The 12,326-nt window shown below is 40.3% G+C and overlaps 1 protein-coding gene across 5 annotated transcripts in view; it reads left to right on the forward strand.

Moving 5' to 3' along the window:
• The window catches only part of ctnnd2a (catenin (cadherin-associated protein), delta 2a), a 271,300-nt gene that overhangs the window by 39,486 nt on the left and 219,488 nt on the right, over positions 1–12,326 (forward strand). For all 5 annotated transcript variants that reach the window (XM_035943707.2, XM_035943706.2, XM_035943711.2 and 2 more), the window contains one exon: positions 114–244. In XM_035943707.2, coding sequence (XP_035799600.1) covers positions 116–244 — 129 coding nt within the window. In that variant the 5' untranslated portion in view covers positions 114–115. The remainder of the gene's footprint in view (positions 1–113; positions 245–12,326) is intronic.

Below are 12,326 nucleotides of genomic sequence, written 5' to 3' on the forward strand. Positions count from 1 at the left end.
TCAATGTGGAGTTGATTGGATGATTATGCAAAGATAAAAGGTGACAGAGGTCCTCATCCATTAAAAAATCCTTTTTTTTTTCTTTTTTCTTTATGTGTGTGTGTTAATATTAGCAATGCCGGTGCCAGAGCAGCCTGCAGAGCAGGAGAAGGGGGCCATGGTCCCCCCTGTGATGCCAGCCTCCAATGGAGAGAGATCTGAGACAGAGACGACCTCCTCCATCCTTGCCTCTGTCAAAGAGCAGGTAGGAACTCTCCCATGTATATGTGTGTGTTGAAAATATGCCAAATCCGCATTGTGGTAAACTTTGATAATAGGCAAATTTTTGCTTTTAGTCCTCTTATGTCGCCTCATAGTCGACGAACAGCTTGCTATGAGGCAGGTCAGGAGGTTGTTGCTGCTATTCAGGGGAAAAAGCCGGTCTGCTGCTTTAAAGTGATTAAAAGAAACCAAAGATTGATTGGTGCCAAGGGAATGCGTGAGTGTAATGGATGGGAATGATGGAGATTAGGGGCCGAGAGCTCTAGCTGGTGTAGGCATAATTGAAGAAGTCATTAAAATGAAGGCAGTTATTTGATGGGGTGCGTTGGAAGGCAACTGTTTAACTGCAACAGGACAGGCCATGATGCTCCCTAGTTTCTGTTAGCAGGAAGAACAGAAAAGGACAATATGAAGAAGGGTGGGAAGACGAAGCAGATCGAAGGATGGAAATCACAGTGGGTTGGTTTGATGTGAAGGAAGCAGCAGACTATGTTTCTTACTTATTGAATTAACATGTTAGATTAGAGGTGTTAGGCTGACGTATAAAACAGCCTGGCTCAAACTCTTTGCTTTAGCAATGAGAAAACGTTCCTGAAAAAAAATCCTTCAAGTTCACACTAATTGCATTTGGTGATTTGTGCTTATCCTTGGACTTATTCCGTTGTGTAATGGAATGCTGTTTCATTTGGATTTAGCTCATCAGCTAGTACAATACACCATAGATTTATCATTTTGCCTATCTACATTGAGTCTGAAGTTCTCCTTAATTTAATACCATAAAATATTCCATTTACCCTTACCGAGTGAAGGACAAGTGCTGATGGCAATTTAAGCTTTTTTTCCCCCTCACAAATGGCATTCATTTGTGTTTTTTCCCAGACCAGAGAACCTCTCAGTGCTCTCACATTACTGAATCACTGAAGCATGCCGTGTTTAGTCAGATCCATGCACTAGACCAGATTTGAACCCACATTTCCCTGCTCCCGCTGGGAGAGCAAATGTAGTAGAAGTTACTCAGATAGGAATACATCACAGACATGTAGCCATTGTTGAAGTCTTATTTTCTTCTGCAGTGCGACAGCTCTAAAGACTCTTCCCCTGAGAAAAGAAATGTTTTGGAAATTCAAAGTTAATTGCCGAACAGGAAACAAGGAGTTTTATCTTACAACAACTCTAATCAGCTCTACATAGCAGTGCATTGGACAGAACGGCTGCAGTGGCTGCTGGAATGTATTTTTTCACATCAGAAAATATCTCAGTACTCTCACAATGCTGATTCATTGCAGCATACCTGATTTAATCAGATCCATTCAGCTCTACTGATTCACACCACACTAATGCAATACTGTTACAAGGTAGTGGGTTGAAAAATAATAATACCATACTATTTACTGTTCCGTGGGAGTGTTCATTCTTTTCCTTAAGCCAAACATTTTTACAGACATTTTTACCAAATGCACTGGACAGTCCATTCTCAGATGAAGGTAAATATAGTGCACATTTAGCAACAAGAGGAGAATGTATGAATCTGTCGCTGAACAGCTCTCCCTGATGTCTGACAGAAATATGAGGATTTCTGAGTAAAGAAATAAGACATTCAAATTGATTTATTATTGAGAAATGTATTTTCAGTCAGGTAATCCATTGGAGCTGAATGGATCTATAGTATCTACTCAGCAACAATCAATTGCAAAAAAAAAAATCTCCATATAAGTCATTCTTTAGAAACAACAAATTCAAAGTCTATCAATTTAACAGTTCAGGAAGGCAGACAAACCTTTTTTATGGCCACAAACAGTGTAGTATTTGCACTTACAATGGGACTGTATATCAAGTGATGTTGTCATATTGTTGCTAAATCTGCCTTACCAGGTAAATGCACAGCATAGATTTTATTTCTAGAATTTTATGCCAGATCAGTAGTTGCAGTTTTCTTCACTAAATCTCCCTTTTTTCCCTCTGTAGTTGTTCCATGGTTATGGACTGATATGTAGCTATACGCTGCTGCTCTTAGATTGAACTGTATGTATATGATATAGTTGTCTTCAGCAGGCGTATTTGCACAAAACCATGATATTTCATGAATAATGCATTTCATACATCGGACACACAACGTTTGCCCATAATAACTGATGGTGCTGACAACACCAAAATGTTGCATCATGTGATAGCTTTAACATGTCATTTTATCAGCACATCTTAAACATACATCAGTTTTTACAATTTACTTCTACATTGTCTATAATTTGTTGCCTTTTTTGTCTTTGTTACTTGTATTTGCTTGCATTTGCAAGTGTGTAACAGAAGCATGATGTAAATGGATGATAAAAGGGTAACTCTAAATATAGCTGACATACTCTCTCTCTCTGCCTTACACTGACGTTCTCTGTCCAGGTGTGTATGTCTGCGTGTGTGTTCCCTGCATACTTAATGCTCCAGTAACCCAGCAGTCCTGCTCCCATTGTGGCACATCATGATGCCTAACACACACCTCTCTCACTGTGGTATCCCTGTGAGGATCCACACGTGAGGAATACATGGCTTAGATTCCATTTACAAGACACCATCTGTTTGCTTGTGTGTGTGTGTGTGTGTGTGTGTGTGTGTGTGTGTGTGTGTGTGTGTGTGTGTGTGTGTGTGTGTGTGTGCGCGTATGTGTTTGTGCTTTCGTGTTCATTGCTGGGGAAATGCTAAAGAATATGTGGCATGTAGTATTTCCATGTTAGTGAACTTATCTACTACTACTGTTGGCACTGGGGGTTACTAAATGATTTGAGAGAGGAGGAGTTCGACAATGAATGAATGCACTGGAAAATGGTGGTAAGACAGAACATTGTAGTACTTTTTGTCAGGTGCTCTTGGTGATAGCTTAACATTTTTTTTTTCATGAAACACAATGGTTCTGAGTTCTAGCTGAGGTAATAAAAGTATGCTGCTGCTCGTGAATATTGCATGTGTATATCTTTTCTCTCCCTTTCCTCTGAACATTGCCAGAGGAACCTAGCTGAATCAGCTTCTGATCTCCCGCCTTTATATTCACATAACAACTGTTGCTACTGTGACCATTAAGCTACATTTTCATGAAGCACAATGCAGCCAAAAACAACAAGAAAATACCACGATATGTGTAGATTAGTGAAATTACATAGTTGCACTTGCAGATATGTGTGCAAAGCTTTACACATGAGTAGGCTGCACTAACAGTCTTGAGTTAGAGCGATACTGCCTGTAAAATTAGCCATTCTAACACTCTTATGGTATCAGCAAAAACAACTTGACCAGCAGTAACCATAAAACACACACTCGGCGGTCTTGACTTAAACCAGGAGGTTTGAGAAAAAAATACCCAATGTATTCTGTAAAATCCAATGAAGATCTGAACATTTAATCTCAGTTCCTAGTTCAATCTTCATGCAAACCAGTTTGAAAAATGAACACTTTGCCTTACAATTTCAGTGACAAGTAAGTGTCTTAAAACCATCTGGATTAGGAAAAGGTCTTAGTGCCACCTCTCCCTACAATCAAAGGAGAAATCTGGTCTTGGATCTTGGCCTGATCCAGTGATCTGCTCAGATTATTTGGTTATGTGAGTGGTTTACAGATCCACTCTTAAATATCCAGAAATTCATCAGGGCTGCCCTGATGACATCCAGCATGATACCTAGGAATTAAAATTGATAAACATGCTAAGCTTTCTCGAACTGGAAGCTACTAACAGTTAAAGGTCACTGCAAAGTATTATTAGTGTTACAGCAGGTTGTTGCATCACAGTCTCCATTTTGTTTGCATCTGTTTCCCCCTGAGATCAGGTGAGGTGGAGCACTTGTGATGCAACATGATTTTCAGATCATGTAGTGTGTGCATGTCTGTGAGATTATAGAGGGGAATAACTGAAGTTTCTCCTAATGTGCATGATGCAACCACATGTCAAATTCTATTAGGATTTTAAAACTACTACAGTGAGAGGTTGGTGTAACTTACAGGACGGCCGAAATCCATTATCTTCTCTAAGGTGGCTGATTTTATGATTTTGTGGTCTGTTAGCTTGCATCCTGTGGTCACTGGCTCAGTTGTGCCTGGTCGAAGTTGGCCATAGAGAAAAGGAGGTGCAACTTAAATAGCAGCTACACTGTTATTCAACAGAGATCCCTGAGGTTTATCTACACACATGCCACTGAAAAGTTTATCACCTATCTTCCTGTCACCTTTGTTTTTTCTTTGGGGCCGACCTGTAGTCAAGATCTGTAACTCATTGTACTGCACTCATCATCACCGCTAAGTCACTCCTTCAGCCTGGAGTTACTGAAAGTGTGCCATGTGTCCTCCGTGTTCTTGAAAGCACATGAAGTCCTCAGATATATTTTATTCCTGTGCAAAAGGAAGTTCATAGTATTTCTCCAGGTATGACTTAAGGAATTTAAATGGTTTCTTGAAATGTAATGAAATCAGTTGGAAACAACTTCAAAATGTGTGGCTTACTGTCACACATTTTGCAAAATGAAACTCTATACTGTGCACTCAATAACTGAATAGGAAAATTCTACATTTTTGTAGACCACTCTTTGTGAGTTACTCTTTTTAAGATGGTGAAACATCAAAGGTCACATTTAATGTCCTTAAGTGGGGAAGCGCAACAGGAAATCTGCTTCATGCACAATCTCTGCATTCTCAAATGAATGTCAGCTGGCTATCTCCCCTGTTAAATTTTTCAGATTTAACAACTCCCATACTGCTACAGTTGAAGCCATTTGGATTTCTCAAGATGCTTTGCAGTGTGTTGCATCATGTCTCAACTCGCCTCAGGAGAGTTCCAACTGCCTCAGGAGAGCTTCACAGAGACCAATTTAACCGGTGCTGATTTGCTTCACAATTTATCAGTTTTCTGCATATTCTCATTTACTTGGAGTTAATGTCCTGCTCTGGAATAAGCCCTGGCAATTTAACCTTGTTTCCTGCTAAATCACAATCTGCATGTTTTCTCATGTTTTGCTGTTTCCCTGATTGATACCCTGATTTAATAATTCCACCAATGATGAGTTTGATGATATTTGCTGTTCTAAATAGCCGGCAGCAGCCAATTAATCTTTTCTGGGGAAAATACTCTGACTTAAAAGAGATGATGCTTTCTATTTGTCATGCCCATATTTTAGAATCTATCCAATTTATTGTTTTCAAATGATATTCTATTATTGATAGATTTTTGCCTTTTGGAGTTATGCACTCTTTAGAGCCAGAAAAACATTAGAAAAAGGGAGAAAACAGGCCAGAGGGTTAAAATGATAGTCACGGATTCAACAGTCATAGAGAAACACATTTTGTTGACTGGGAGGCTGTTTTGGAGGGTGTTTAATGTTCCTTTCTATCTTGTTGGCTGCTAAACTTAAAACATGACCAAAGCAGGAGGCAGAATTTTTTAATAACCCCCAAGATACATTGCTTCAGTTGCTCAAAAATGTGACAACTGTAACATTCAGAAGAATACAGTACAATACAAGAATACAAGAAAACACTGGACTGCATCATCTGGAGTGTTGTGGTAGAGCACAGTTGCTGGATTATTGGAGGTTGGTTGTATGGATGTAACCTCAGGGCTAACAATTCAATATCTCTGCTGCAGAAACCATCCTTCACTGTAATGTGATCAGGGTGCCACCATTTGTTGTCAATAAAAGTGGCAAATCCTCTGCCTCTTTCTTTGCCGCTCTCAGATTTATTCCTGTCTGCCCGAACTATCTGATAACCGTCGATAGTAACAATTGAGTTGGGAGTAACTCCTACTTCCGTGTCTCTGTGATACACCTAGCAGTACACTCATGGATGTACCCTCCATTATCTGTTGCTATAGCTTGTTCTTCTGTTTGTTCAGCATCTGACATTGTCCAAGATGGTGGAAGTTAGATTTGGTTTGTATCTCTTCTACATCAGTCTCTGTTTTCTGGAGCCATCTTATTTGACTTTTTTTGCTTTTTTATTCCTCTACCTGTCCTTGTCTGATTTCAGCATGGTTATCGACATTAAAAGCAGCTTTTTGATTTGATTCATGTGTACAGACAGAAGTGATATTTTAGCACTTTTGGCTTTTGGTCAGTTGTTGCTGTTGTTCTGGTCACCATCCAACAGCAGCACAGCTGAATGAAAGTGGCAAAAACATGGCAAAAAATTAAAGAACAGAAGTCCCCCAACCAGCATGTCCAGAGATGGTTCCAAAAAGTCACCAGCAATAATCCAATAAAATGTGAAATGCAAAAAGAATCCCCCAAAAAATGCAACAGCAACTTTAACAGGCCGTGCATACAGTTAGACCCCTGTGTCTGGATGCTGTCTTACAAATTTGATAAATGTGGTGCTTTTATCAGCCTTTAGTTATCATTGCTATATAGGACTCTGACTGTTTTTATTTCTCGTTAACATTGTTCTCCAATTTTCTTATCTTAAAATGATAGATACCAACCTGACATGCCAGCACCATTTAAATATTTGTTTATGTTACATTACATGTTCAATTATAAGCTTTCTTTTTGCTTAGTTTTTTTTTGTTGTTGACGTAAATCATTGATTGTGTTTTTTTTTTCAAGGAATTTAATAAAAGAATGGAGAGCATATGAAATCTAATCAGATACTGAAGAGCAGCATTGTCATAGTTGTTGTATTAGACTTCTCAACTTAACTCTAGAGTTAGTTCTTTTACAAATAGTTTTTGTATTTATCTACAAAGTAATTTTTTTTACATAATTGAGAATAATTATATGTATATGGAATAGATTTAATTATTAACTAAAGAAATATCTTCAGGGTTGTTGCCATTATTGTCTTCTTTGTCATATTATTCCTCGTTCAGATCAGCACTTGCAGTTCCTTGATGTTGTTGAACAGCAATGTGTTCATCTTGCTTTGAGCTTGTTGAATGTGAGCTGGAAGCATCCATAAACCACTCAAGTTATAAAGGGTTCACAGCTGATGGAAGCAGTTTGTGTATTTGAAAGGAGCAAGGTCTTTTTCTGAGCTGAGAGGGTAATGTATTCTATCCTCGAGTCTGCTGGTTATTCTCCAGACTCCTTTTCTGAGTGCACTCCATTGGCCTTTAGAGTGAGCTGAAAACTTTCCTTTTGCTAACGTGCTCCCACTAAGCTTGACTACAGCTCTGGTTATTGACTGTGCATATTCTCTAACACTGACACTCTCCAACACTTATGGAAGTTGCGTTAAAAGTGATTATGTGTAGGTGTCTGTGTACCGTTTACAATCATCTTTGAAAGTAAATAGGTGTAGGTGTGTGTGTCATTTGTGTGTCCTAATAGACTTCTCGCCTTCTCTGTCTCACCCTCCATCTCTGTCCCTCCTGTTCTCTCCCCTTATTGATGCCCTGTCTGTTGCAGGATTTGACAGCTGTATTTTGCAGCTGGTATAAATTAACTCTGTCTCTGGGTCAGAATGATGGGAAAGAAATGAATCCTCTCCCACACCCACAACTATCAAATACCGCAGCTGATGAAATCCCCAATGTCTCCTGAACATGTCAAAAAAGGATAAAAATCATGTTCACCGGTTGCCAGCCATTATAAAATTATCAGTAATAAACAGTTTCATTGATTTTTTTATACATTGTAAGGTTGTTTGCTACTGTTACAATATAGAGTGAGGCTTGCATTTGACCTGAGTAATTGCAACTCGTTCCACCTTACAGTTAAAACTTAAACAGCAGATTCAAGGAATGGATGTGCTTTGTGCTGTGAACCGATCCACCATTCGTTTTTATTCTGAAAATTGGGTTTGGTGCCACTTTCGGTTAGCGTGTGCCCTCAGTGTCCTTCAGCGTTTGTCTCTTTCACTGTGCCAATGTGGGAACAGATAATTTAGCTGGTGGACACACACTCAGGGGGTATTTACTGTGTGAGTGAATGGACTAATTGTACATATGCATTGCATGTACAGCACATGCTCATCTGTGCAATCACTAGTAGTGTGTATGGACCTGTATCTGCTTGCCTGCCTCTGTCTCTGTGTGTAAAATTGTGTAAATCATGCGGCTAAGTACATTGTAATCCAAGGCATGGTTGTTTGTTAGGTAGTTTCAGTTTTGCCAGTAAACACGCTCAGCAGGGGAAAAAAAAAAGTGGGAGACACAGATGCTTTGTACACACGCATGTGCACACACAGAGACGCCGATATCTGATTACACCGTGGAGCCAAACCTATCTGTGAACTGTAGTGAAGCAGTTTTCCAGTAGTTGCCTACTCAGTCATTCATTCAGTAGAGAGCAGTACTTTGTGTGTGTGTGTGTGTGTGTGCGTGTGTGTGTGTGTGTGTGTGTGTGTGTGTGTGTGTGTGTGTGTGTGTGTGTGTGTGATCCAGTCCTACAGTGTGTTTTCTTCAGTACACATGATTCACTCACAAATGCCAGGTGCATTTTTAATGTGTGAGACCAATTCCTGATGATGACTTGTACCTTTTAAATGAAGCTAAAAGCTGCCAAGGTGACTTGTAATGATTTTTATGCAAGCTTTAGTGGGAGGTATGTCATAGTAGCAGTATCCCCTTGCCATTTACTCCCTGAAGGAGTATTTGTGGGAGACTTCTTGGGCAGAAAAAGGGTGGTTTTCAGCTGCCTCACTTTGCCTCAGAAGTACTTTGACTGGGGAAGAATTATTAGTTGGCCTGGAGGCTGTTGTGCTCTTTGGCACTGTTATTTTGTGTGTAGCTGTGTGTGTGTGTGTGTGTGTGTGTGTGTGTGTGTGTGTGTGTGTGTGTGTGTGTGTGTGTGTGTGTGTGTGTGTGTGTGTGTGTGTGTGTGTGTGTGTGTGTGTGTGTGTGTGTGTGTGTGTGTGTGTGTGTGTGTGTGTGTGTGCATGCATGAGCTTGTGTCTGCCAGTGGTGCTGCAGTGTTCCACTTAGTCAACATCACCCAGCCAGCAACCCAACTGTACCATCACCATCATCATAACTGGCATCTGGCAGGGTACATGCTAACTGCAGCTGCTATGCTTTGGGCCAGAGAGAAAGGAAAAAAGAAAGACATGAGGAAGACATATGACACGAAACATGGAAATCATGCAAAGTTTATGTATAAAGTGGGGTGAGGAGAGCTAAAATGTGGGCTGCAAGACAGAGAGGTGATGACTGAGACCACAGGTAGAAATCTGGAGATTATTAGGTGATAGAAAGAAGGGCAGAAGCTTGGAAGAGCGCACATGGGAGAGCGTGAAAAGAGACAGAGCCGAGCTTCAGTGGCAGCCATCCAATATCCAACACCCTGACACAACAACCAAACCAGACTTGCCAATTACTGTTTGAAGGTCAATCAGTGAAAGTGGAATCACAGTACAGTGCTGTTTGTACACTCTTTGCGGTGGGGATAAATGATCCAATACAAACACTCCAAGATTGCTGGAAGCTCACCAAAAAACAAGAAACAATCAAAAAACAAGCAAAAAAATTCCACATTCTTGGGAGAAACAACCACAAAATGAAAACTTTTTCATCAAAACTGATCAGGGCATTCTAGCAATATTGCCTTTCAAGGAATGATGTTCCCTTAACTGCTAATGCTGATGATATAAAAAAGTTGCAGGAAATGCTCTTTGCCTCTGTCATGATCAGCTGCAGATGCTTCCTGTCAGGACTTAGGCACAGCTCTTGCCATGAGCACACCTGTTGGAAACTCCTTAAAGTCAGTCCAGTTACATAGTGTTTATTTCAAATACTTGTCTGATCACAGTCAGAACTACAGCCAGGCTTTCTGCCAGTGCATACATCAGTTTTTTTTTTTTTTTTGGTGGCTGCTGTTGTTGTAAACTGCTACCAATGCACCATAAAACGCCTTAAAAAAAAAAAAAAGTGCTGTTGTTTCAAAATGAAGCAGTCCACCCCAAATAAACATAAAATTGTTCTGCTCATCTTCGCATGAGTGCACTGTATGATCACCAAGGTGACACTTGCCATCTGCGTTGAAGCTACACTACACACTTTTAATTTAAATCAGGTTTTGGAGCTAGAAAAAAAAATCAAGAATAGTGTGAAAACAGAAATAGAAACAAAAATAGATTAAAAGTTTTTTGTAAAACCAAGACTTCTCAGTTGATATTGACGTTTTCCTGCGGTATGATTACTTTTGTCATAAAACTAACGCTGAATAAAGTCAGAGGACTTTCTGCTGACCAACTGTTCTGTGAATGAGCAACAGTTTTTCAAAAGCAACTTCAACTGAAAAGTGGGTCAGAAGTCTGCAGCTAGTGAGGTTTTTCCCATGATGTTCCCAACAACCCCAATATTAATGTGTTCATTTGTTATGTGTCCACCGTCCCCTCCCAGAGTTACACGTTGTCATTTCTGAACGATGCACAATCCTGTAGAACCAGGAAGAACAATGACATTGTTAGACAGAAAGTCTAATGAGGCGTGAAATCAATATGTACGATCCTGCCTCACCCGGGGCATGCTGGGTAATGGAGTGTCAGGAGCGCTTTGGAGCTGTTTTAATCACAGGGACCTTGGAATATCCACTCGTAAACAGGCTGGTTACTGCCAAAACACCACAACCCCTGAGATGTGTGTGTGGTTGTTTTGTGTATCTGTGATTACTTTTTACATAATTGAATTAAAATGCATGTCCATATGCTCGCACCTGCATGAAACAAAAACAAGGCCATGTGTTTGCACATCTCTTGCATGAATTTAGTGTGAGTGGGACTGTGAGACCCCCGATTATAAACGTGTGATCATGGCTGTGCTGTAAGGATCACAAAGACCCACGCCCATTCTACGTCCCTTCTTATGCTCATTCCCTCTCCCTCACCCGGGCCCTGCTTCATTAGCCTTTAACGCTGCAACAGAGCCCAGTGCTGATCCTGCATGTGAAGTAAGAGCTCTTTCTGCTAATCACTTAGCCTGCACTCTGCATCCCTACCACAAAGTCCCGCTACCATCCGCATGTGAATGCTACCTGAGTTTCAAATCTAACTCAGGCTTGCATTTGCCTGCATGCTGATGAACTTGTTAGCAATATCTTGAATGCTAATATAGGAATAGCCAAAGGGCTAATGTGGTTCCTGAATGCTAATAATAAATTCAACTGAAATACAGGTAGCACTGTAACTTTAATGCTAATGACAACATTTTGCAGATAGCCTGTGTTAACTCTCATTGCTTGAGCAATAATGAAGCGCTGGATGGCTGCCAGCATGAGGCAGTAACCAAGGCTTTTCCTGGATGATTCTGTTAGGCAGCGGACAGTATAAGATTTACTACAAATCATCTCATGTTATCACTCTGGCTGTCTACAGCGTGAGGTGCTCTCCAGGGCTCAGCTGTTCTATAGAAGTACTGCTGGAGTGAGCTAGCACTTTGGGGCTATGAGACTTTGGAAACTGCACGATGATGTGTTAGAAAAGCATTGATTAAATGAATGTGTCTGCCAGGACTCTCCCTTTACAGGCAAAGCTAAGTGTTGGGGTCAGACACCAGGGAAGATCCTGCTAGACTGAATGGAGAAACATTGCTCTTAAGCCCTTTAATTTCTCCATCAGGGCTCAACAGTAACTTTTAGGGCACTTATCCTTTGGACAAGAAAATTTACCTTTCACTTGGCCAGACACAAAAGTCACTTGTCAGGGTAGAAATGACAAGAGTTTACTTTTTTATTTTTATTTTTTTTCTGCTCCACGTTGGCGAACCAATGGTCTAACATAGCTATTATTTTATCATTACTCTGTCCCGTAGTGTTTTCAACTCTAACAACATGATGGATACATTGTAAGATAATGTCAATTGGGGCTAGCACGCTGGCTCACCCCTCTTCAGTCAGCTATGTTAGCTTAGCTAATCCCAAAATGTATTTTTGTGTCAACATGACTGACTCAGTGAGAGCAGCTAACAATTCTCTAGGTTAGCGCTCAGCTAATGTTATTGATATAGTACATAGTGAAGTGTAAAATATATACTGTTAAACTGAATGACACAGCTGCGAATGCTAGTTTGCTAATGTAATTAGCTATCAGACAAGTTTGGTTGCTCCTGGAATGATGCCACAGAACATTATGCCTCCCTTTAAATGCACCGAGTCAAATTA

Source organism: Amphiprion ocellaris, chromosome 22, assembly GCF_022539595.1.
Source record: "Amphiprion ocellaris isolate individual 3 ecotype Okinawa chromosome 22, ASM2253959v1, whole genome shotgun sequence".
Lineage (NCBI taxonomy): Eukaryota > Metazoa > Chordata > Actinopteri > Pomacentridae > Amphiprion > Amphiprion ocellaris.